Genomic DNA, 26,746 nt, shown 5'->3' with positions numbered 1-26,746 from the left:
GTGATAATAAATGTCTAATCTGGAATTTGAGCTCAGGCCTTTTGTCTCCAAATTCCATACTCTTTCTACTAAAAAAAATTAACCACCATCTTTTTTTTTTTTTTTTTTAATAAGGCAGTGTCATAATTCGCTTAGGATCCCCAACTAATCACTGCAGTTTACAATTCTTGGGAGTGGGGATGGTGGGTTGATAAGTCATTATTGTGCTTTGGGCCTTTTGATAGGAGAAAGTGATGGGAAAGCTCCTGAGAGCCCCCCCCCAAAGCTGGGGTGTCTCCAGTTATTTGGAGACTATTGTCTTCATCCTTAGAAATTTGGGAATTGCCAATTGCTGGCAATTTAGAGCAGGCATAGGATTTTATATGCTAGTGAGTCATAATGATATGTTAGTGTTAATTAGTTTTTTTTCTTTCTTTGATTTTATTGGCCATAATTGCCACTATTCATACACAGTATACCAAAGAGCTGTGTAATTTAGTTGTCAAACGTGTGTCAGAGGCATTATCCTAAATGATATGCATTTGGTGCTTTTGCAGGGATTGAACCCCCCATTTTCCATTAAAAAATACAGCAGTTTCCCTTGCTTTTTATATACAACATATATAGAAATTACAAAGACATTTGTAATTTAGTTGTCAAAAATATATACACATTTTAATTGTATTTTTCTCGAAAATGTCAAGTTTTGTATTTGGCAAACTAATGGGCTTCTGGGCCACCCCTTCCTTTCCTCTCATTTAATCCTTACAGCATGTCTCTGCACTAATAAACAGCTAAATTCATGTAATCACTCATTTCCCGAAGCATGCTGGTGCTGGTTATTTGTAGACCAACCCCCTCCCCCCTCCGCCCGCCCCGTTTCCACTCTGTTGTCTGATTGGTAGCACTGTAAATACTTTCTGGTATTAAATTTTCCTTTTCTAGCATTGTAGGAACTATTTTGAATGCATATGGCACACTGTATGATTTATAAAACAACCTTCGCAATAATCTCTTAATCAAATGCCATTTTGATAAGCCCCAGGAACATCTGGCCGCAAACATTTCAGGATGTCGAAATGCTGCCTATGGTTGTGTTAGCCCTCCTTGTTGAGATTGCAATATCCAAGGTCTGGTTTTATCCTCAGGTTTTATTTTGACAATGCCCATTGTAAATGTGGTCACATACTCCAGGGAAATTAACCACACAGGATAGAGCTTTTTTTTTTTTTTTTTGGAGTATAGACTGGGGCTTCAGAAGGGCAATGCATTTTCCTCCCGTGAAACCTGATTCTACAAGTTTTCCTGCCAACCCATGGAGACACACTGCAGGGACCCGTATTAATGGCTGATGAAAACCGAGGAATGGTCCAGGGGAGGTCAGAAAGTGCTCTGGGATTCATAAACAAGCACTGAGATGCCAGAGCAGGAGAAAAGATACCTTTTTCCAGGTGAGCTGGAATGTAGTTTTGCCTCAATTTGTTTTCACACAATATAGATGAAGATAAAGATTTTGTTGGTTGAGTATGCAGGTCTCGCATTATATCAAACAGAATTCAAATTCTGCACCAGGAGACGGCAGCAGTGGTGTTTGGGAGGAGCAAATCACCAAGTGATGGGAGGGATTTCTGAGTGCGGATAATGTATGTCTCTTCAGTTTTTGTGTGAGCGATGCTCCATTCTTGTACTGTTAAGACATTTTAAGTAAGGGTGGATATTTCGTTCTCTTTTATTTTATTTTATTTTTCTTTAACTATAGTAATCTACATAAATACACCTTGGAAATCATTTTTGATAAGATATTTTGTGCAGAACCGCCCTACGGTTTGTTTTCTTAACAAATAATCATAAAGTTTGTTTAATGGCTCCCGAGAGCCTTCTTTTTTGTGTTTTAGGGAACGTTCAGGTGCCAGAATGCAATGGCATTTATTTGATGTTGGTGACCTGTGTTTCCATGTCAAATGTTTTGAAATTAAATAAAGTATGTGTTTCAATACTTACTTTCGTATTTTAATATTTTTTCTTCTTATTAATATTATGGTTATTGTTAACAATTTTATGCTTAAGTATTTGAAATAAAGGTTTAAAATTTGGAAATAAGTGTGTCTTGTGATTTATATTCAAATAATACTCTTGAGTGCAACGTTTGAAAAAATGAAGTAACGCATATTTCCTGAGGGAAATACAAAATAAATTTGGTGATCTTTAGAATAAAGGGCAACAGAATAGTGATTAATAGATATCATTTACCCTAATATCAGCTGAGACCATTTGTTTCTGGATATTTGAAGTGAATAGTAAGCTTTTCGAAAATTTAGAATTTAGGGGCTCCTGAGTGGCTCAGTCGTTAAGCATCTGCTTTTGGCTCAGGTCATGATCCCAGGGTCCTGGGATCGAGCCCCACATTCGGCTCCCTGCTTGCAAGGAAACCTGCTTTTCCCTCTCCACTTCCACTGTTTGTGTTCCCTCTCTCACTGTGTCTCTCTCTGTCAAATAAATAAAATCTTAAAAAAGAAAAAGAAAAGAAAAGAAAATGTAGAATTTGAAAATCAATAGCTTTTTTTAAAAAAAATTTTATTTATTTATTTGTCAGAGACAGAAGGAGAGAGAGCGAGTGAGCACAGGCAGAGAGGCAGGCAGAGAAGCAGGCAGAAGCAGAGGGAGAAGCAGGCTCCACGCCGAGCAAGGAACCCGATGTGGGACTTGATCCCAGGACCCTGGGATCATGACCTGAGCCGAAGGCAGCCGTTTAACCAACTGAGCCACTCAGGCTTCCCAATAGTTTTTGTTTTGTTTTTTTTTTTTAAAGATTTTATTTATTGAGGCACCTGGGTGGCTCAGATGGTTAAGTGTCTGCCTTTGGCTTAGACCCACATGGGGCTCCTTACTCAGCAGGGAGCCTACATCTCTCTCTGCCTGCTCCTGCTTGTGCTCTCTCTCTCTCTCTCTCTCTCTCTCTCTGACAAATAAATAAATAAAATCTTTAAAAAAAGAAAAATAACATCCTAGGACTATGACCGAAGACAGACGCTTAACCTAACGAGCCATCCAGACACTCTGAAAATCAATAGTTTCTGACTCTTTTTGAGAATCTGATAAAAATATGGGCCTGTTCCCCAGAAAATTCACATTTTTCATATACTCAAAACTTTGATCAGAGTGGCTGACTTGTCCATGGTCACAGAGAGAGTGGCAGTACAGAGCTGGATCCCAGGTTCTTTTGTCCAGTGGTGTTCCTGATGGCAATGATGCCGGTGATACTACTACTACTAAAACAACATCTGCCCCTTCGCAAACAGGGTCAAAGGAATTGCCATTGGTTTTCTCACAGATCTTCCCTGTCATGTGCGTGGTCACTGAAGCTCCGCTCAGCCTGCGTGGAGGCAGAGCCACTGCTCCGGTTTCCCCATCCAGTCCTGCCTGTCTTACCGTCCCATGACTGGGTGGTCTCCTTGTCAACCATGAGTTTTCAAGCATCTCAGCACCACCTTTGCTGGAGAGCTCTGAGCTCTCTCCTGCTCAGAACAACGATTCAACCTGGTGCTTCTGTGTCACCGTGCCAGTTTTTATTTTTAAAGATTTTATTTATTTATTTGACAGAGAGAAATCACAAGTAGTTGGAGAGGCAGCCAGAGAGAGAGAGAGGAGGAAGCAGGCTCCCTGCTGAGCAGAGAGCCCCATGCAGGACTCGATCCCAGGACTCTGAGATCATGACCTGAGCTGAAGGCAGCGGCTTAACCCACTGAGCCACCCAGGTGCCCGTGCCAGTTTTTAAAATACAGAAATATGTTTGTACTTGTAGGCAAATAGCTTGTGTCCCAAAGCCCCCAGGACCCTTCCCATTCTGGCAGCCTGCCCCATCCTCTAGGAACTCAAGATCCAGCAAGTAACAGGTTAATCCTAGCACCTCAGGGAGCCTTCAGGACTGCTCCCGCACTGTTTTCTTGGCTCGGTTACTTGGTTTCTTTTTTACCTGTTATCCTTGCCTGGTTTTATTTTATTTTTTCCACTTTCATTGAGACGTAATTGACAAACAGAATTGTATATTGCATGTATGACATAATGATTTGATATGCTTTGTAAAATATTTATCATAATCTAACTGATACATCCTCTCACATCATTACCTTTTATTTGGGTGTGGGGAGGGTGTTTAAGATCTACTCTATTGAATGTCAAGTGCATAATACAGTATTGTCAGCTGTAGTCAGGACGCTGTTCTTTAGATACTCAGAACTTTCTCATCTTATCATTGAAAGTTTGTGTCCTTTCACTAAGTATTTGAATGTTACCACTGCATTTGAGAAGGAGGCATCTCTTTGCCCTTTAAGGCCCAGCTAAATTCTATACTGTTCCTGGTACCCTTTCTAACTACTTCAGCCTTTATTTTATTTTAATTTTTTTAGAGAGAGAGTGTGTGTGCATGAGTGGGGGGTAGGGCAGAGGGGGAGAGAGAGAATCTCAAGCAGGCTCCGCACCCACTGCAGAGCTGACACGGAGCTCCGTCTCACGACCCTGAGATCATGATCTAAGCTCAAATCAAGAGTCAGACACTTAACCAACAGAGCCACCCAGGCACCCTGGAGCCCCTCAGTCCATATTTTAAAGAAATATGTGGAGGATGTCTTCTGCACCAGGCAGTGTGTGCTTGGCCCTGGACATACAGTGGTGAACAACACAGTTTCTGCTCACAAAGAACTAGGTGAAAGTAGAAATTAAAACCACAGTAAGCCTAACAAATGCATCACAACACACTCTAGTAGGTGTTAGGAAGAAAAAGTACTGAGTACAATCTGAGTACAGTAGGACAATGGAATTTAAACTGGGAGATCAGAGAAAGTGTCTAGGAAGAAGGAACCTTGAAGGAGAGATGGGTAGAGGGAGTGAGGTGGGGGCAGATGAGGAGGGATGGACCTGGAGCCGACTTAGCCTGTGGGAAGGCTCTGAGCTGAAGAGCAATCAGTGGCGTCTGGGAACAGAAGAAAGTTCCATCTGGCAGAGGCAGAAGGAGTGAAGGCAGGAAAGTAGTTGCGTGTCTGGAGAATCAGGCAGAGGCCTCGTTATGCAGGATGCGTGGGCTGGGAGAAGACTTTGAACCCTACCCAGTGCAAATGGAAATCTTTGAAGAGTTTTAAGCAGACAATGGTTGTCATCCATGCCAAGTCAGGGATGGGACATGAGTGAAATGCTTACGTAAGGTCTAACTGTGAGGGGATTTATCCGAGATTGAGAAGGGTCATGCATATATATTTAAATGACAAAGTAGTAATTTCAAACTTTTTTTTTTAATGTCAATTATACCAGGCCTGCTAATTCACATATCTCACTCCCTCAGATGACTGTGGCCAGCACGAAGGGAGGTTTGGCTGTACCATCATCTTTTCATGAATTTAGCATTTCTTCCCATGACAGTTTTCCTTCTTCTTTGTGGGAAGTTCCTTTTCTCCTTGGATTCTATACAATCCTTTGCCCCCTCCTGATAGTGACAATGTATCTCTGCCCTTACAAAATACACACTGAGTTACTTGCAGGCCAAGTATGTGTATTTTTATGCTAAGGTCTGATCAAGGTCTAAATAAATACCTTGAGGTCTGTCACATATCTTTCCATTTTTGTCTTCGAGAAGTTCATTGACATGTTTTTACCCACAGTGATCAATTCTCCAATTCTCTAATACCTACTGGATGTCCCATAAGTCCATTCAATTATGACATTAACTATCCAAAGTTAGCCTAGACTCCCAGGTGAACGGCTCAGTCCCATAAGACTGCCCCCCACTTTGATACCAGCCATAAATGAGGTGCCCAGTCTGCCCATACTTCTGCCAGTCAGCTACAAATCTGGAGGACCCCATAACCCTTTTAAAAGGCTGATGAGGGAGACCTGAGTGGCTCAGTTGGTTAAGCGTCTGCCTTGGGCTCAGGTCATGATCCTGGAGGAAACAGGGGATCCACAGAGCCTGCATTTTCCTTTTATTCTAAAAATTATAATGTAAACCAATACACGTTTACTGGGTTGATATCTAGAGACAGAATAAGCTGTTAGCTCTCTTAGTAATAAATGTGCTTTATTAGATGTTTCCTGACAGAACTAGGTTTGGGGAAATGTGATATCATTTATGATACATTCCAAGTCAAAAGGCAATATTCTATACTAGAGTGGAATTTGGTGGCATATACATAATGTGGAATTCTTGTCACTGTAGATTAGAATAGCTGCTTATTCAATCTAAATTTATCACGAAATGCTCAAGAGTGGTACAAAAACAGCTGAGTCCTAGGTGGCCTCACAGAGACAACTGTGGCCACGCTTAGAAATGAAGGGGCAGAATGATCTCCTTATTATGTGAGCCCACTAGGGACCCAAAAACAGCTAAGAGAGAACTAGATCTAATGATTTCTTGTGGTTAAGGCTGATACACAACTCAGGAGTCATTATTAAGCTGATATCCTCAGGCCCTGTGGGAGCGTGGATGTTGTAGTGGAAGCTAGTGAGAAGGATGATGACCTTAAGAATCAGACGCTTCACCCCCAATCACTCCTACTCCTGGCAACCAGGCATTATATTTCTCCCTGGAACTCAGAAAAAAAGTTGGGTGAAGAGAGAGGACCCTAAATTTATCAAAATGTAATTTCCAACCCACAATAAAAAGATGCATAATACAATATAAGTTACAGAAAAATACAATTTTGTTTCTTGTACTTCTGAGTATATAAGCAGAGATTTGCTAGCGCCCTCAAGGAGGTGATGGGGTTCAGAGCAGTCTTCCTGGGGAGCAGGCATCTGAACTGAGATGTGGAGTGGGCAGGAATGGGCCAGCTGGACTAAATATTAGCCGGAGTGATAAAGCACAAGAGGAAAGGTATGCCCAGTAGAGAGGATGGGTTTGTCAAAAACCCTGAGTACGGAGACAACTAGGGGTTCTCACTAGAAATGTTATCAGTTTAGCATTTCTAGAAATTGAGCACAATAAAAGAAAGAAAGCAGTGAAAGAAGTAGTGAAACAGGAGGTACAGGGGACAGGGCAAATACTGTGAATGAAGTTGTATGTGACTTTACTAAGGAAAACCACAGGGGGCTGGCCCTTGCTTCTCTCTTTAGGCTCAGGACATTCCATACTCCCCTTGTTTACTATGTTTTAGCCAGACTGACCTTTCAGTTCCTCAAAGGTGATGACCTTCACCTCACCCCAGGGCCATTAGCCTATTTCTTTTCCTTACACTTCCCTTCCTCCTGACACATTAAATTCACTTGTACTTGTAGACTAAAATGATCACCTTGGAAAGCCCTATACTTATTTATTGATACTATTCTGCATAAACCATTTCCAGACTTATCTTTAGAACTTATTTATGTGCCCTATCAGAAAGCCCATCTAGTAGCTTGTACTCAGAATTTCTTTTTTTTACCTAAAGTGGTAATATAATACTGAGCATTAGACCCTACTAGGCTTTGGATGATGTTTGTCTGTTTCCAGAAACCAATTCCATCTCTAATGGTGGGAGAGGGGCAGTTGTTAAATTTCTTCAAAGAAATGAACCATGAGGGGGCACCTGGGTAGCTCAGTCAGCTAAGCGTCTGTCTTCCGCTCAGGTCATGATCCCAGGGTCCTGGGATTGAGCTTCACATTGAGCTCCCTGCTTAGTGGAGAGCCTGCTTCTCTGTATCCCTCTGACTGCTGCTCTGCCTACTTGTGCTCTCTCTCTACCTGTCAAATAAAAAAAATAAAACCTTAAAAAAAAAAGAGAGAGAGAAATAAACCATAGCCCTGAAGGTGACTAAAATGTGAGTCCTAGAAATGTTTTAACTATGGGGTGCCTGGATGGATTAGTTGGTTAAGCTCAACTTGCTTGACTTTGGTTGAACTCTTGGTTTCGGCGTAGGTCATGATCTCATGGCAGTCGTGGGACTGAATCCCACATTGGGCTCTGAGCTCCGTGTGGAATCTGCTTCAGATTCTTTCTCTCTCCTCTGCTACTCCTCCCACTCACTCTCACATGCTCTCTCTCTCAAAGAAATAAATAAAATCCAAAAAAATAGAGAAACGTTTTAAGCAAAAGCAGTACATCACCGAAGTGAGTACTCTTCTAATGTGATTCAGTTGAATGTTTGCATATGATTATTAGAACAGAAGTCTCATTATCTTTAATGTCACATTTGATGGACTCACTGGTGAGGTGACTTAGACCTATTTTTACTCAAATAGATGGTAAGCAAAACCAAAGTACTTGCTTTTGTAACATACATTCATATACCACACACACACACACACACACACACACACACACCCCACAGAAGAAGCTATGCTGGTGGGGTCTGAGTTTAACTACAGAACCCAGTGGGCTCAGAATTAAATCACTTGGTTATCATATCTTCATCTCACTGACTACAAAACAAATGTGGTAATAATTCTTTAGGCGCTTAGTCATTATAGACAAGTCAAGATAATAGAATGTATCTACCTCTTGAGGAAGTAGCTCTTTTGAACTCTATGAAGGTTATTTCAGTTTTAACGTCTACCACTTCCATTTAACAGGAAAAAAGAAATCAAATAGAGTGATCCTGAGAAAATGAAATAGTAAAATATTGTCTCTAATTGGGAGAATTAATAACTGGAGGAAATCAATACCAATGGAAGACATTTTAATATTCTATTAGTTTTACATAGGTGACAAAAACAACAAAAAATGAAACAGTGGTATAATAAATGGTTCAAAAGGAATATTCATTAAGCAACATTACTAAAATGAACTGAACGTGATTTAATTTATCCAAATTACTTTTAGTATCTAACACACGGAACTGGTGTAGATGAACTTGTGTTCCGGGGGTTTATCTCCTATATGGTCACGTTTCCCCTAAATCTGGCCATAGTAATTCACACATACACTGTGGACTTTCAGTGAAGACTGATGAATAAGAAGCCACGGCTTCAGCTCTTAGGATAAGGTGAGAGGCTCTGCCAGAAAAATACTCCAAAAGGAATGACATTTCTTTAAGATCATCTGATTATCAGTTGATGTCTTGGACCCTCAAAATGAAGTCTTTTTAATTTTCTTTCAAGACAGTATCTAAATGAACCATTGCAAGCACATTGATTTTATAATTTTCATTGGCAGCAAACTCCACATATCAACTAGACGCATACACACACAAATTTGTTTTTCCCCATTTAAAATCGTCTACCTATTAACTTTAGAAAATCCTTCAAACTTTTTTTATTTGGGGGAAATAATACTGTTGCTCTTTATGAGATTTAATCAGTGGTCCTTTCTTAGTGTGCTCTCACTTTTATTCTCTTTTCCCAGAATTCTAAGTAGCAGTGGACTTCAGTTTTCATTAAATCTCTCAAAAAGAATTTGTTCAAGTGACTGGCCTTGGTTCATCTTCCATGCACCAGATGGTGGGGGGGATCCTCTGAAGAAAGTTCATGCAGGTAACTTGATAAAATGTAACAAACTTGCTGTAGATGCCTTTCTCTTCCTTCATGTCAATGGAGACTGTCTTATAGTTTACATAAGCTATAGGGACCTTCTTCTGTTCACAGGCATAACTAAGACACCAGTTTACAGTTAGAGGTGTACAAAGAGCACTAGCGTGGGATATAAGTGATTTTGGTTTTAATTTTTGGCCAGCCACCAAATTGTTATATTGTGCAAAATAATTTATTTAATTTTTTGGGTGTTAGTTTCTTGAACAGTTTTACTTCGTCTTAAGTACCCTATAGCTTACTTGTAACCAAAAATCCTGTGTGGGATATAAGTATATCTTGATTACTATTACTGCTTCTGATTTAGGATTCCCTGGATGAAAAAATTCAGGTTAGAAATTCTCATTTAAGATATCTTTGAGTAAATGATTTTCAAGTATTTAGCATTGTATTATGAGCAGTTTTCCTTGGCACTTAATTTATAAAACTAAAAAAAAAACCCAGACATTTTCAATTAAAAAATTAGAAATATAATTTTCATCATTGTTATGATTCTTTAAAATGGGTTTAAAATTTTGATGCATGTGAATTTGAAAGGCTTTTGTGAAACTAATCAAACAGCCTTCTAAGAAAAGATTTCTTGGCAGGAGTAATAATTTTCCCAGAACCTTTTTTGTGGAGAGATTTCAGTGGAGGCTTTTTTAAGGGTAGGACTCTTTTGGGGGTTTGCAGTGCTCTTGCTATCTTCACGTGCTCATTGCAGTAATATTTGTTGCTTCCTTCTGACAGTTGAATGAGCGTGCGTTCTGCCAGATCCATGCACTGGGCATGGACCCAGTGCCCATCTCCATGAGAGCAGTAGATCATGGCAGGTTTGTTGAGCTCAGTTGAATAAAATGGTACCCACGTGTTGATATCCACATCGCAAGTAGGGCAGCATGTAATCCAGTAGCCTGTCTCAGACTCATCTTCCTCATCATCTTCATTGTAGGTGTCAAACTCATCGTCACCATCAAAACTACATGCTTCTGCACTGAAACAAAATTCTTCTGAGTCTTCAAAGGGAGTGGAGTCCCCTGGGTCTTCTGTTGATGTCTGAGTATTCGTGAGTGTTTTCTGATCTTCATTCACATCGCCTTCAGCACATTTCAACATATAGAAATAGAAAGCTTCTGAAGTAGCCTGTTTATTGTCTCCTGGTATGCCGAGGAATACAGTTCCATTTCCCATATTGCTCCCAAACCAGATCTTGCTGTGCTTAATATCTGGGGTCCAATCTGGGGTCTCCATCTCGCGAATGTCTATCTTATTGTCCTCCAAAGAGACAATGTTGCATACCATTCTCTTTTGATTTTCAAGCTGATAGCCACCAACAATAACAAATTCATCACTGTTTGTTTGAGTCAGGATCGCACTGGAGACAGAGATTCCTCCTGGCAAGACTGTGCAGTTCACAGCTGGGCTACCCAGTGGGAGATCAACCTTTATTCTGTATAGGTTGGCAGGGCGGATGTTACTGGCAAGTGAATGTCCTCCTAAAATATAAATGGTATCATTTCTGGCAATGGAAACATGAAAAGACAGCCCATCCTGAAGTTCTGGAAGTAGGTATGATGTAGAGCACCCAAATTCAAAATCCACCAAGAAAACATGGGGCAGACAGTCAGCTACACTATTCCATTTTTCTGTGGTTCTTTGGGCAGACGGAATGTATGACCGTCCTCCAAAGAGAACACCCATACTTTTCCCTCGACTATACACCACATCGATGGAATGACCGTATCTGGCTTCAGGAACATCTCCCACCAAGTCTTTCTCTGTGCAGCGAAAAGTAACCTTTTTGTTGTTCTTGCCAACAAAGGACATGACATAAATCTTATCGGAAAGCTCATTGTTTGGTGTTTTCCCTCCATGGATGATGTACTGTTGCTTTTCAGACTCTACACCGCTTCTGAATATGCAAGTGGCCGGGTAACGAAGAGGAGGAAGGTAGCAGGAATCCTTAGAGAAAACGACAGGCTTCAGTTTGAGATGGTTATGCTTTACATCAAAGTGGAAAACTCCAGTGGGGCAGGACCTCTTTGGCCAGCCTTTTTGGCCAAAGAAGAAAACTTGCCCCTCAAAATTCATTAGTGAGAAGCCTGGTTGAATTAAGGCCATGTTATTACTGACTGTTACCATCTGTAGTGACATATTTTCTGATCCTGTGGAGATCTTTTATCTGAAAGAATTAAAAAAAAAAATGACATATATCTCTCCAAACAAATCACTGTTTGGATCACCTCACATGTTAAACTTGTTAAAAAAAAAAAAAAATTCTTCAACAAGCTTGTAGTGGGACTAGCAAAACCCGGGCATCTAGAAGCACAGAGCCACAGAACCTCTCTTCCTAAGAGGATCCAAGCAACTGGGACAGGTTTTAGACATGGACTAGTCTCCCTTAGATTTCTGGGAATTGTAGTCCTTTTTTCCTCACAGAGTCACCGCTTGTTGGCAGAAAGAACTACATTTCCCAGGAATCCGTTCTCATCGGGCTACGGCGCTACGATTGTTTTTTGTTGCTACAGGAGAGGAGACTCCTAGGATGCCTCTCTGAATAAAGACGCTCAAAGTGCGAAGTGACTAGATGGGAGCTAAAGCGGAAAACTAGGGAATGGGAGGTGAGAGTGGCCGACCCACACCCAACATCCGGGTTCCCGGAAGGCCGCAACCCCAGGAGGGGCGTCAGGCAGCCCGCCGCCGGCTGTTGCCGGTTCCTCTCCGGGGTCTCTTAAACGGGTGACCCGGTAGGAGGCACAGCAACTTCTGGCTCCAGTGGGGTTGCCTGGAAACCGCAGCCTGAAGGGACGGCCCGGCCGAGGCGTCTTTGCAGACTCCTCCCGCCGGGACGCTTTGGGGGACTGGACTCAGTTGCAGCTCTGAGGGTCCCTAGGTTGCTGGGACGGGGGGTGGGGGAGGGCGTGGGACGAGGGGGACACGGAGGTCACAAAGGTTGCCACTGTTTGACTAGTTTACGGAGGCCAAGGACCAGCGTCTGTTTACCTGGAGTGCAGGGTAGAAGTGACCAGATAATGGTTCAGTAATGGAAACTCTGGAATTCGATTTTAGCGAGCGTGGTGCCTTGCTAAGGCTCCTTGTTTTCCGCAGTCGCTCTTGCTCCGGTGTTTAGGATTCTTTTAGCGAAGCAGAGAAGACTCCTAACCACCTCCCTCCCTCCTCCATCCTTCTCTTCTTCCTTCTCCCACTCTCTCTCTTGGGAAAAAAAAAAAAAATAGTGGCTGTTATTTCAGATTTCTCTCTTCAGCCCAAGACGTTTGAAATAATTCTTCAGTAATTCTGTAGTAAGCAGGCGCCAAGCAAAGAGGTGCCAAAATTATTTAGGATTAATACTAGTATTATAGTACTTTTTTAAAAAAGATTTTATTTATTTGACACACAGAGAGGTCACAAGTAGGCAGAGAGGCAGAGAGAGAGAGAGGAGGAAGAAGGCTCCCCGCTGAGCAGAGAGCCCGATGCGGGACTCGATCCCAGGACCCTGAGATCATGACCTGAGCTGAAGGCAGAGGATTCACCCACTGAGCCACCCAGGTGCCCCAGTATTATAGTACTTTTTAAAAAAGGTATTTATTAGATGAAGGAAACCTGATTAAGTTAGTTTTTATTACTGTTACTTACCTTCAGAGATTCCAGGAGCTTTAAAAGTAAGCTCCCTGTTGTAAAAGTGAAGTCCTAGACACCAAAGGTTAGAGGAAACAAAATAGTACAGATTCCTGACTGTTAAGAGTAAATTGTTTTTTGTTTTTTTTTTTTAAGATTTTATTTATTTATTTGACAGAGAGAGATCACAAGTAGGCAGAGAGGCAGGCAGAGAGAGAGAGAGAGAGAGAGGGAAGCAGGCTCCCCACTGAGCAGAGAGCCCGATGCGGGACTCGATCCCAGGACTCTGAGGTCATGACCTGAGCCGAAGGCAGCGGCTTAACCCACTGAACCACCCAGGCGCGCCCAAGAGTAAATTGTTAATATGCTTCAAAAACAGTTTGAAAGAGTGTCTCTGAATATGGCTCTCAGTACTTCAGAGTCTGGACTCTGCAAGCTGGTGGACCGTATTCAAATCCTGTCTCTCACGACTAATGCTATGAGCTTGTAATTTTACATCTCACTATCTCAGTTTCTTCATCAGTAACATGAGGTAATTACTACATCCTTGGCCGGGGTTATTTATGGTTAGTAAATTAATACACGTAAAGCACTTAGAACAGGGCTTTGCACACTGTGATAGTTTTTATAATTATGCTTTAACTTACCAAAGGGATGGTTGTTAGTACACAATTACCTGCAGTCATGGCAGATGATATAACGTTGGAGATGCTTAGAAGGGAGTTAGGATCTGGGATCTGGTCCGTGGGTTTAGACTGATTAATTTTTTTGACTAATGAGAATTGGATAAGCATATCAGTGGAGCAGCTAGTGGTGAGTTCAATTTAAATAACAGGAAATAATTCATTTATTTTTCTGTTACCCTTTCTCTAACCACTCATTAAATAGGCAGACTATGAAGTCGGAGTCCAAATCCGGGCTCTGAAACTTAGTTGCTGTGTAACCATCTTGGGCAAGTTATTTTTCCTCTGTTCTTTCTTTCCTGTAAAATGGGAATCGTATTAGTACGTATTCATTGGATTGTTTTGAAGGATAAACGGGATAACACATGTAAGTCACAAAGCACAGTGCCCGGTATATAATGAGCATTTAATAAATGTTAGTTGACACTGTATTTTTATTCTCCCTGCAAAGATTTCTTGGACCATTTAGAATCTATGGTCAGTCTTCATGACATCTTGGAGGGGGGTGCTTTTGCCTTGAAGCACTTCTGTAGATCAGATGTAATTAATTGCTAAATGTTCTCTTCTATTTAGTTTACTTAGGAGATTCCTCAAGATGTGATATTTTAATAATCATCTTGTGGGTTTTTTTTTTCCCCCATCTTGTGGGTTATTAAACCAAATGAGGACATGGTGAGTGAGAAGCATTATTACTAAAGTTGCAAAAGCAAGCCTGTCTCTTTAGACCATGATGGTTTATAGGTTCAGCAACTTGGCCTACTTACAAAATAACATGGGTGTTTTCTTTATTTGGGGCCTATCCAAATATACATAAGAGAAGACTTCTGGGAACTAAGAAAATGCTCTCCATAGGAATTAAAAGGAAATACTGTTAACCCTCAATTCAGTAAATGAAAACCATAAGTGATTACACTTAGCATGATATGTGATGATTGTCAGAGAGTTGTTTATTTTTTGGTGGAGTGAGCGTTGAAGCCAAAGCCTGTTTATCTTAGATACCTCTGAAGACTGTTACTGGGATGTAGAGCAAGCCATACAGGGGTAATGCATTCTAGATCCCAAGGGATGAACATACACCAAGAGCATTTGCTTTTAAACAGCGAGTTTTTTTTTTTTTTTTTAAAGTGTTCATTGTGGCCTATTGGCTTCATTTTAAGGTTGTCATAGGGAATTTGGCTTCTCATAAGTGAAAACATGATTACTGTAGATTAACAGACACATTTTCTTAGGCAAGGCATAAAAATTACTACCCATTTTTTGTAGCTTAGTTTGGGTCCCTAAAGATTTCTGACCTGTCCTTCTTTTGATGCCCCGCTCTTGGTATACCTCATGATTTTAGGGTCCTAAAAACAGTGGTGAGGCTTATTACTAGTAGGATGAATTATTTCCTCTGGTGACACACTTTAAGTATTTGTGCATTTAATTTTTAGAATATCCATTTTAAACCATGACCAGATGACTTAGGTATTGAAAGAGTAAACAGGAATATTGAAACACTGAAAGTGTTTTCATATTATTCTGCCATATTTATTTAGTTTTTCAAATTTGCTTTATTAACTTAAATATGTTTTCACTGGAGTAGACTATTGTATATTTCCCATGGTCTTAATATGACTATATTAATCACATCTTGGTTTTTAAGAGTTTTTGAAAGGTTTTACTAGAGCTAAAATAATCTACTTTCTTTAAATAGGCTAGATAAAAAAGGTAGATTTTGAAAAAGAAGATACTGTTCTTCAACTGAAGGAAGTTTCAAAGTTGACACATGAAAGATTCTTTTTAAAAGACAGAAATAGAGGACCAATAAATTTATACAATTTTCCCAACCCCATGCTAACATTCCTCAGCAGGGAGGTTTTCATTTATTCACTGTGAAGCTGGGGCATAGTTAAGAATCAAAAGAGAACTAATGGTGTGAGGTCTGGGTTTGTAGTTTCCTGTGTCTGAACTAACTCTTTTTTCCTTCCAAAGAAAGGTACTGTACTCGGAGGCATTAAATCTTACTGATCGGTGTTGCCCATGTTTTCCTGATCACTCCAAAATAGCAGGTAACCTCATGTAACTGTAGTCATTCCGTCCATGAATTAACACTATCTTGCACAGCTAATCAGGTTCCAGGCATATATTATTTGATTTGTTTTTTTTTTCCTGGCACTGAAACCAGGTTTAGGTCTTTTTTCTGACACTTATGCCAGAGAAACATTTATGTACATGGGCTCTGATGCCACAGGAATTAAATCCTTGCAGTAGCTTGACACCAGAAAGCCCCATAGTTCCGAATTTTACAGTATCCCCTCCCCGTCTGGACACCCAGTCCATCTGTGACTAACAGAATGTACAGGGAAGCATCACCTTTCCCTGAAAGTTGACAAACGTGGGTGCCCATCTTTTAGCTTTGGTAGAAATGAAGGTTTTGGACCTACCTGAAGGCCAGAAGGGTTGCTCACCCCTCTCTGAATCTTTGCCGCTAGACCAGGTATTAAATGTCAGCACTTGGGGAAGATTCACTGGCTGACCACTCTGACTGTGGCGAGCAGGAGGCTCACAGTCAAGAGAGTGTGTAAATGCGCCTACAGATGTTTCAGTGAACACTGATCTAACGGGAGTAACTGACTGTGACCTTTTTTTTTCTTGTCTTTAGATGGTTGAGGGAGATATCCACCAGGGTATACATACGCTCAAGATTTAACTATTTCCTTACTGAGCAACAATAGAAACACAATCCATTATTTGTAAAGACCAAAAAAAAAAAAAAAAAAAAATCCTGCCTGCAACCTGATTTATGTTTTTATTAAAAACATTTTAGAAAAATATAGAAAAGAATAAATATAATTGCTGTGACTTTAATACTATTAGGAATACAGTGGTAAATTATTTTTCCTAAAGTAGAGGCCACCAATACCAATGCCAATCATTTTGATTTTGAACTGATCTTTAGTAGTCTCATTTTTTTTATTTTTTATTTTTTTTAATTTATTTGACAGAGATCACAAGTAGGCAGAGGCAGGCAGAGAGAGAGGAAGGAAAGCAGGCTCCCTGCTGAGCAGAGAGCCCCCTATGCAGGGCTCGATCCCAGGATCCTGGGATCATGACCCGAGCTCAAAGCAGAGGCTTTAACCCACTGAGCCACTGAGGCGCCCCAGTTTCATTTTGTTTAATGCAAAGCTCAGAGGTCATTCCAATTATTGGAGGCCTCCTTTGTACAATTTTATACAGGAGCTGCGGTATAATATTGTACAGCGGAATGATTACGAGAATGGGCTTTGGAATCAAAGTGATGTGGTTTTCTTTGCCAGCCTGCCGTTTGCCTGTGGAGTCATCTTAATCTCAAAGCCTCTGTTTCTCTGTCTCTGAAATGGGGATAATAGAAGTAGTCACCTCAAAAGATTGTTAGAAAAAGATTAAGTCAGCTCATGTCTTTAAAGTGCTCAGTGCCCAGTAGCAATGAATGGGAGTTTCTGTTGCCGTACATCCTTGTCAGCATTTGGTGTTGCCAGTGTTCTGGATTCTGGTCATCCTAGCAGCTGTGTAGTGGTATCTCATTGTTGTTTTAGTTTGTATTTCCCTGATGATGTATGATGTGGAGCATCTTTTCATGTCCCTTTTTTGTCATCTGTATATCTTCTTTGGTCAGTTGTCTGTTAAATTTCAGCTCATTTTTGTTTTGTTTCGTTTTTTAAGATTTTTATTTATTTATTTGACAGAGGGGAAAAGAGAGCTCACCAGTAGGCAGAGAGGCCGGGGTGGGGTGGAGGGTGGGGAAGCAGGCTCCCTGCTGAGCAGAGACCCTGATGCGGGGCTCAATCTCAGGACCCTGAGATCATGACCTGAGCCAAAGGCAGAGGCTTTAACCCACTGAGGCACCCCTTCAGCTCATTTTAAAATCAGATTGTTTTCTTATTTTTGAATTTTAAGAGTTCTTTGCAATATTTTAGATAATCAGCTGGGTTTCTGGCAAATATTTCTGACAAATATTTTCTCCCAGTCTGTGGCTTTTCTTTTTATTCTCTTGTCAGTGTCTTTGGCAGAGCAGAAGTTTTTTAATTTTAGTAAGGCCATCTTACCAATTATTTCTTTTATGAATTATACCTTTGGTGTTGTATCTAAAAAGTTGTTGCCATTCCTGTGAACTCTGAACTTTATGGTTTTGCATTTTTTTGTTTATGTCTATGGTCCATTTCAGCTAATTCTTGTGAAGGGTGTAGGTCTGTGGCTAGATTCATTTCTTACCTATGGAGATACAGTTGTTCCAGAATCTTTGTTGAAAAGACTATCTCTGTTGTACTGTGTTGCCTTTGCTCTTTTTTTTTTTTTTTTAAAGATCAGTTGATTTTATTTATGTGGGTCTGTTTCATTGTTCTCTGTTCTGTTCTATTGATCAGTTTGTCAATTCTTCACTAATACCACACTATTTTGATTACTATCGCTGATTTAATTTTAAAACGATTCATTAAAAACAGTTACTTCAGGAAAAATCTATACCACTCATTAGCCCATCAACTAATCATCAAATTTTTTATTGATTTGTTCTCTACTATGATGTTTATCTAAATATATATACATTTTACCTGGTTATAATGAGAGTACATTTAAATTTCATTTTATCTTTTTAATATAATATTTCATATACACTATAATCGTATATTTTATTTTCACCTTTATAATTTTTAATAAGTTCCTAGAATTCCATTAAGTAAATGGAATTGTTGGTCATTTAATCAGTTTCCATGTAGCTTAGATGATAGAATGCGTGATCAAAGGAAAACAGGTCTGACTTTGAGTCTCAGTTCTGCCACTTACTAGCTAAATCATCTTTTTGAGCTTCAGTTCCCTTATTTCTAAAACAGAGATGCTACCTGCCTTATTGTAAGGATTAATTGATATAAAGTGTTTGGAGAGTATACTTAGTAAATCTTGTCTGATGATGGTACTATAAATACATTTGAACAAGTGACTATTTTAATTCTTTGCAAAATTTTAGGATATAGTGTCAGGGTTGACTTTTTAAAAACTGATGAGTAGCTCAGTTGTTTGGCTGGTTTTCATCATTTGAAGTGTTGGTCCGTCCTTTAAAAAAGCCTCGTCATCTCTCCTAGTTACTTCCATGATGATTTTTTTCTTTGTCTGCAAAAGAGTATTGGATTATTTCCCTAACCTGTTTATTGTGTTATATAATGATTGTAGTACTTGAAATTCCAGCATCAATGACAGCTCTCATAAAATTGACATATTGGATATCTCCATAATAAATGCAAAATAAGCAATGTAACACAGAAACCATGGGTATGTTTATGCAAGTATTTTTGCCTTTGTATTTTACTACTAACATAAAAAAAAAAAAAACAGGCGGTTTGTTGCTGAATGGGTTATTTGTTTCCTGAAGCATCTGGAAATTAGCAACACATTTGGAAATGGGTTTTAAAGCCCTCAGCCTTTGCCACACCATTAGGAGGACATTGAACTTGCAGTGATGTTAGTCAAGATCCTAGTTTGCTTAAAGTGCTCAGCATAGAGACTAAATGTGAAATAATCAACATTATTTACTGATCATCCACTATGTACAGAGGCATTGGAGAATGAGAAAAATTATCACAGACACAGGGCTTGCCTTTAAGGAACATACATGGTAGTAGGACGAAGCAACTTTACATACTTCTTACACTCACCCTTAAAATTCTGAAAAGTTCACCAAGAAATCATAATTATAGGTTGCTCAGCTCATTCTTAAACCTTGAGGCAGAATCAAATTTAAACTGAAATATGTTGGTTTGCCTACCTTACATCCAAAACCAGCGGATAATGAAAGAATGCAAGTCCATGCAATTACAGAATAAAATATTGTTTATTTAGCAGCAGGGAGATGAAAGTAGCAGGCTGTACTGACATAGTAACCGAACAGTTAGGAAGCATTGCTGGAGAAAAACAGAATGCCAGTGATGGAAGACAGCTTCAAGTCCAGTCCCTCTAGTTGTGCATTCAAACAGCTTAAGGCCAGAGAAGTTAAACCATGCGACAAGAATAACACAGCTGCAGGGGTGTTATACAGGGTGGGTTGAGGGGAGGCAGGGGAGAAGCACTCTTGTGTGAACTCGTGACTGTTTTTGTGCAGAGTGCCTCTCAAGCATTTCTATCCCCGTTTTATAAATGGGGAAACAAATTACATGGTTGCTTGATGAATTAGTTAAGTGTTAGTGACAACTTTTCATAGCATTCCGATGGGAATGGATAGTTTTTATTTTTTAAATAAGTGGCTGATTTTTAAGGAAATAATACAAATAGCATAGGAAAAGAGATACTTGTAGCTCCCATAATGGGAGCTACAACTGAAACTGGCAAAGAGGAGAAAAGAGGAAGGAAGAGGAAATATATAGAAGGAAGCAATCTACAGTTAGTGTGATGGATTGTCAAGAGAAGAACATGACAAGTGACTTGTCACTTTTTACTTAGGGCAATTAATTAAATATGGCCACCTGACGAGAATGACTGGTATTTTCCTATGTTTCATTGTTCTGTGATTTAAGGTGCACTCTTTGCCATAAAATAAAATGGAGAAAAATTTCAGAGGTGATTTACAATGTTGTACTAGGAAAAAAATTCACTTCAAAAATTTTTATTTTTAGAGAAGGAGGTATTTTATGTTTCTTAGTTACTCTCTTTGGATATAGAAGCCATGTTGGTGTATGTATGTTATGTTGTATATATTGAGGTAAAATTACAAATAAAATGGTGAGATTAATTGGAATCTGGGAAAGCACTGTATGACCTCTGAAAGCTCATTTATTATTCCAGCCATAGGAATTTAGAATAAAAAATAGTTGAGAAATGCATCCTTAAAATCCTGTTTCTTTTAAGAGAATGTCAAATGAAAAGGTCGATTTTATTAGCAAGATCTGGCATTTTGAAACACTTAGAAATTAATTTCTGCAAGCAGACTTGATTTAGTTGGGTTTGTCTACACCTGCTCCTGACTAGCTGTGTGGATTTTGCTTTAAAGCAAGCTTTCTGGTGTTTTAGAAGTGTTGTGCAGTATGCAGGTGGTTTACAGGCTCAGGAAGCTGGCTAGAAGGGGATAACTTTAATTAAGAGTGTTTGCCTTTATGTTAAAGTTGTTCTGCAGTAGAGAAGACATAAGCATTAATGGGATATTAATGCCCCACATTAATGGGGCATCCCATGCGAAGATGGGATTACAACTGAGCTAAAAAATCTCTTACAATTGAAATACTAATGAGTGATTATAGAGCTCTGAAGTTGACCCAGAAACTACTGCGTCTACTGGATTCACAGCTTTGTTAGGATCCTTGAGGAAAAAATGTTCAGTGCAAGACTTAACTGTTATCATTCATAACTCACTGATGTAGTTGATTACATTTCTGAAGATAGGAGATCAGTTTTGAATGTGGTTGAAAGACATGTATTGAACATTTTTCTTGATAAATGTGCTAGTCTAGAATTGATGTACTTGTAGGAGGTTTATTAGGGGGTGAAGACAGGGTATTTACTTGTGATCATCCATAACTTGAACTTTTTCAACAAATGGGATAAACAAAAGTGATAGTGAAAAAGAAGTCTGATTTCCAAAATAGTAGATTTTCTGAAATTTGTCTTATGGGTATATCCTTCAGATACCATATCCACTGGCAATCTGCTTTTTATAAAACAATAGGGATTGAGTGGGAAGAGGAAGTTTGAATGCTTAACGGTTTGCATTTTTCTTTGTTTAATGGAATTAATAACTGTGTAATTGAAAACAGTCTAATACTCAGTTGACCTGCCTCGGTGAGTCAATGCAGACATTTGTGGATTGGCTTAAACAGCTTGAAGGAAGAGTATATTTTGGGGAAATAAAATTGATTTTATACAATCTGCTGATGAACAGCAAGGCTTAATGAATGATAGCCTCAAGAAATCTCATTACGGTAGCTTGGATGGATGAGCTGGAAAGGCAAGCAAATTTTTCAAGAGAAAAGTTCCTGCTTAAACATGTTATTTTATAGATTAGTGTTACTCCCATCCCCCCAGAACTTTCTGCAGGGGGGAAGACAATTAACATGCATGAGTTCCAACATTCTTGGTAAACTTTTAGTGATGATTTTCTTAAGTCTTTTTTGCCTTCATTGACTTAGCCTTCTTCTGCTGCTCCTCTTCCCCCCACCCACCTGTAAACTTTTAACTTCAAAATAATTACAGATCATAGGATAGACTCACGTAAAGTTGCCAAAAAAAAAAAAAATGCGTAGGGACGTTTTATGCACCCTTGCTCCAGCTTTCTGCAGTGTTAACATCTTGTATATCTGTAGTATAGCATAAAAATAATTAAACTGATATTGGTACAAAACACAAACATATTCAGACTTCACCAGTTATATATACACTAATGTGTGTGTGTGTGGTTAAACTATATCATATGTGTAGCCTTGTATAACCACCACCACAGTCAAGATACTCAGCTGTATCACCACTACCCCATTCATGTTACCCTATTTATATCTCCCCCATCCCTAATCCAACAACCATTAGTCTCTCTCTGTCTTGATAATTATGTTGTTTCATGAATGTCACATGAATGGAATCATACAGTATGTATGTAGCCTTTCAAGATTGGCTTTTTTCACTAAGCACAATTTCTATGAGGTTCATCCAAGTTGTTGTGCAAGTAATAGTTTGTTCTTTTTTGTTGGTGAGTAGTATTCTGTGGTACGGATGCACCATGTTTGCTTGACTATTCACCCATTAAAGAACTTTTGGGTAGTTTTCTGGGTTTGCCTTATGAGTAAAGCTGCTATGAACATTCATATACAAGTTCTTGCACGGGAATAAGTCTTTATTTCTCTGGGATAAATACCAAGGAGTGGAATTGTTAGCTTGTAGGGTATGTCCATTTTTAGTTTTGAAAGGAACTGCCAAATTATTGTCCAGAGTGGCTGAATCCCCACAATTTTTCTGATGATTTTTCTCATCCATTTTGAGGAGTGTGTAGTGATAGCTCATTGTGGTTTTAACTTGTATTTCTTTAATGGCTAATGATACTATCTTTTCATTAGATTATTTGTCATTTATATATCTTCTTTGGTAAAATGTTAATGTCTCTAGTTTTTTTAATTTGGATTTTTCTTGAATATTGGGTTTTGAGAGTTCTTTAAATATTTTATGTGCTAGTCCTGTATTGTATTTGTAATTTATAAACATTTTCTTCTAGGCTGTGATTTTTTTTTTCCTCTTCTTCACAAGATCTCAAAAAGATCTTAAAGAGATCTTCTTAACAAGATCTTTCGTAGAACAAAGTTTTGAATTTTGATGGGGGTATAATCTATCACTTTTTTTCTTATAGAGCATGCTTTGAGTGTCAAGTCTAAGAACTCTTTGCCTAGTCCTATGTCCTAAAGATTGTCTGTATTTTTTTGTGCTTCTTTTATAAAATCCACTATTTTACCTTGAGATGTTTTTATTATTCTTACTCCTATTACAGCCTTCATTTAAAAATACTTTCACTCAATTCCTTATTGCTCTAATGTAAAACTAATCATGACATGAGCACATTAGAGCAATTCCATACATTAGAGCAATTCCATATTGCTCTAATGTAAAACTAATCACGACATGGGTCATCAGAGTCATTCCTGTTCCAAAAATGGAGTCCTGTATAGGATGCATAGGTTATAATCCTCTTTAGGATAAGAAACAAGATCTGTTTCTATCAAGGCAGCTTTTGCGGGATCTGTGTTCATGGTAAGCATGTATTTAGTCCACATTTTTTTTTTTAATTGGATAAAGTTTTTAGAATGGGTGTCTGCTTTTTCTCTTTTCCTCACGGTGAGATTTGTCAAGGAAAAAAATGTACCTGAAAATGCCTACTACTAAGACCTTTGCTTGGATGGCAGTACTGCTTCTGCCTTCATAAGCTCTGTAGTCAATAGTAATCTCCAAGCTTTTCCCAACTCCAAGTATTTCCTTTAAAATTTACTGCAGAAGTATACTTAGAGCAAGCGTTTGTTTTTTTTTTTTTTTTTTTTTTTAGAGGAGGGAAGGAGAGAGAGGAGAGAGAGAGAGAGAGGAAGTGGCTGGGGACAGAGGGAGGAGAGGGAGAATCTTAAGCAGGGCTCAATCTTACAACCTTGGGATCATGACCTGAGCCAAAATCAAGAGTTGGACACTTAATGGACCGAGCCACGCAGGTGCCCTGGGGAAGTCTTTTTATAGAGGTCAAGGGGCGCCTGGGTGGCTCGGTTGAGTGTCTGCCTTTGGCTCAGGTCATGATTGCAGGGTCCTGGGATGAGTCCCACATTGGGCTCTCTGCTCAGCGGGGAGCCTGCTTCTCTTCCTCCCTCTGCCTATCACTTCTCTTCCTGGTGCTATCTGTCTCTCTCTGTCAAATTAAAAAAAAAATAAAATAAAATCTATATAGAGGTCTAGATGCTTATGGCATCAACATTTTGGTGATAATGAAGAATTCTGTGCCTTTAAGTGTTAGGAAAAGGTCATTGGGAAAAGTTTATAACTTAAAGTACAGCATATTCTTTGATGCTAGAATGGCATGTTTTTATCTCATGCTGATAAAACACAGTAGAAAAGTTACTGTGCCCGTGCATGCACACACACGTGCACATATTCTTTCCCTTTCTTTTCCTCAGGGTGTTTTGCATGTTACTGGGTACAGAGTGTTGTTGGAGGCCTGGGTATACCCATCTGGGTGAGATTGCTGCCTTTTCCTTAATCTCCTGCCGACTTTATGTATGCCTTGAAATTCATTATCAGAAGCATGCTATTACTACTTTTGATATGAGAACCACATTACTGTTTCTCATCAATAATCATTTCTTGACAAAAACCCTACCCAAAGTGTCTTTCTCAGATTTATTCTCTATCACTGGATTAGATGGCCTTCAGGTTTCTCTCAGCCCTGAGAATCTGTGACAATTTCAGTCATTGGATTTCTTTCTCTCTTTTTAATACGATCTAAAAGACATGAAAAATATTAAAGGATGTAAAATCGGCGTCGTTCAGTCAAGGACGAGGAAATCAGTTCATACTGGGTCTCTTCTATCCCATAAATAAATTTGTACACTTGCTATGTAATTTGGTCTTTTTGAGATTTGCCCATTTTCTGAAATATAAAAGGAGACCCATCCTGTGAAGTACCAAGGTTGTTGGTTTCATTTCCGTAGGCAAGGTGAATTCTTTTGATAATATTCCATCTTACCGTTCAGCACACCAGGAGATTCTTATTGAGCAGAACTATGAAAATTTGAGAAAGTGGATTTTGACAGCCTCTGCACAACTCTTTAAAAATGTGTTATTTATTATTTTAGAATATCAGCAGTAAACCTTGCAGTTTAAAAAAGACAACCCTATTTTTACTAACACACAGCTCTCTGTGCTGTTAGAAAACAGGTTACACACTTTGAGAGGAGACTAGTTCGTGGCGACTTGTTTCCAAAGATTTAACCACTCTTGCTTCTGAAAGTTGCATTTTCTTTAGGTGGGTTGCATTAAGCAGAGATCCGAAGATAAACATCAAAGATGCGTTAAATCAATGGTGAGAATTCCACATGCCATATTTTCATAATGATGTCCTTTCGGAGAGCACAGAACACAAACTAATTTGGGAGGTTGTTAGTTTCTTTATTCAGTGGTAGGAACAGGACTCCAGGAAGATTAATGTGATTTTTCTCTCCATTTCTCAGTGACTGGAGAGGAAGAGAACCAAACCTGTGGTCTTCCTGTGAAATTTACTAGTCCAAGTAGAGCAAAACATCCTCCCTGTGTCTCCTCCTAATGGCTGTGATTGTAAAAGTGTTATGTGTGATTTACTGGTCATTATTTCTACACATTTACTTATCTTCACAATATGTTCTGGGCCTTTCATGAAGAGCTCTAAGCCTTAAAACATAAAAATCAAACCAAAACAAAGAACCCTACTACGGGAAAGTGTGTCTCCCTTTTTTTTTTCTTTTAGAAATAATACTTCATGATAACACAAACATACATGAATGGCAACTGAAAAAACATTACTTCCTTCTACAAAACCACTGGGATTTGCATAAACCACTTTGGCTGTCTGGTAAATGATTATCTGCTCTGTCAGTCCTTGGGGACTTTCAACATTGGGTTATATGTATTTTTATAGATAAGGAAAGTTATGAATTTGCAGGTGGGTATTTGTTAAACTCTTCAAATAATGACCGTTTAGGAAACTGGATTTTCCAAAAGTCTTTAAAAAGTCAATAAAAACATTTCTTCTCCTGTATTGTGATAACCACATGAATAAAATTAAAGGTCTTGAAGGAGTTTGAATGCGCGCTGTGCATAGCTTGTTAATTGTTTCCCTTTGGTAAAACTGAGATGCGTTAAGGCTAAAAACCTCAAAATATACCACTTTGAGAATTGGAAAGAATTTCTATGATCACTTTTAAAGCATCCACAAGGAGACATTTACAGCGATATAAAACACAACCTGGCTGCTTCTGTTTGGTATTTGCTTGTTGAAGGTGATTACCCAAGATGGTTTGAGGGAGAGATTGATGTCATTCAGAGTTGGAATTTTGCTGGGGTCCAGTTCTGGAAAAGCAGATTGACATTAACATTCCTGTAATTAAATACATATCCTACTGACAGGGAAATAACAGTCACCTTCAAATTTATTTATTATTTTTTATCTAGGGGCGCCTGGGTGGCTCAGTGGGTTAAGCCGCTGCCTTCGGCTCAGGTCATGATCTCAGGGTCCTGGGATCAAGTCCCGCATCGGGCTCTCTGCTCAGCAGGGAGCCTGCTTCCTCCTTTTTCTCTGCCTGCCTCTCTGCCTACTTGTGATCTCTCTGTCAAATAAATAAATAAAATCTTAAAAAAAAATTTATTATTTTTTATCTAGTAACTGCAGCATAATTTATTAAACTTTGGCTTGTCAAAGCCTGGCTGTGTTACAGGTAAATTTGCATAAACCCTAAGTGATGCTTTTTCCTATATTTAATTTTCAGGTACAAATAGTTTGAGATCGTTT

General features: G+C 39.1%; 2 protein-coding genes across 5 annotated transcripts in view; one reads left to right on the top strand and one right to left on the bottom strand.

The window, feature by feature from the left end:
- Positions 1–9,861: 9,861 nt before the first annotated feature.
- Positions 9,862–11,602, bottom strand: RAG2 (recombination activating 2). The gene has a single exon (XM_059388379.1). The coding sequence runs from the start codon at positions 11,600–11,602 to the stop codon at positions 10,019–10,021; it is 1,584 nt and encodes a 527-aa protein (XP_059244362.1). The 3' UTR covers positions 9,862–10,018.
- Positions 11,603–11,928: 326 nt separating this feature from the next.
- The window catches only part of IFTAP (intraflagellar transport associated protein), a 67,365-nt gene continuing 52,547 nt past the window's right edge, over positions 11,929–26,746 (top strand). For 3 of the 4 annotated variants that reach the window (XR_009405291.1, XM_059405521.1, XM_059405501.1), the window contains exon 1: positions 11,929–12,069. The gene's annotated coding sequence lies outside the window, so the exon portion shown is untranslated. Of the gene's footprint in view, positions 12,070–15,720; positions 15,798–26,746 lie in introns of all 4 variants that reach the window. The other variant, XM_059405515.1, reaches the window with a different exon arrangement.

Source organism: Mustela nigripes, chromosome 1 (genome assembly GCF_022355385.1).
Source record: "Mustela nigripes isolate SB6536 chromosome 1, MUSNIG.SB6536, whole genome shotgun sequence".
Taxonomy (NCBI): Eukaryota; Metazoa; Chordata; class Mammalia; order Carnivora; family Mustelidae; genus Mustela; species Mustela nigripes.
The sequence above is the reverse complement of the archived record's forward strand: the minus strand, read 5'-3'. Positions and strand labels throughout refer to the sequence as shown.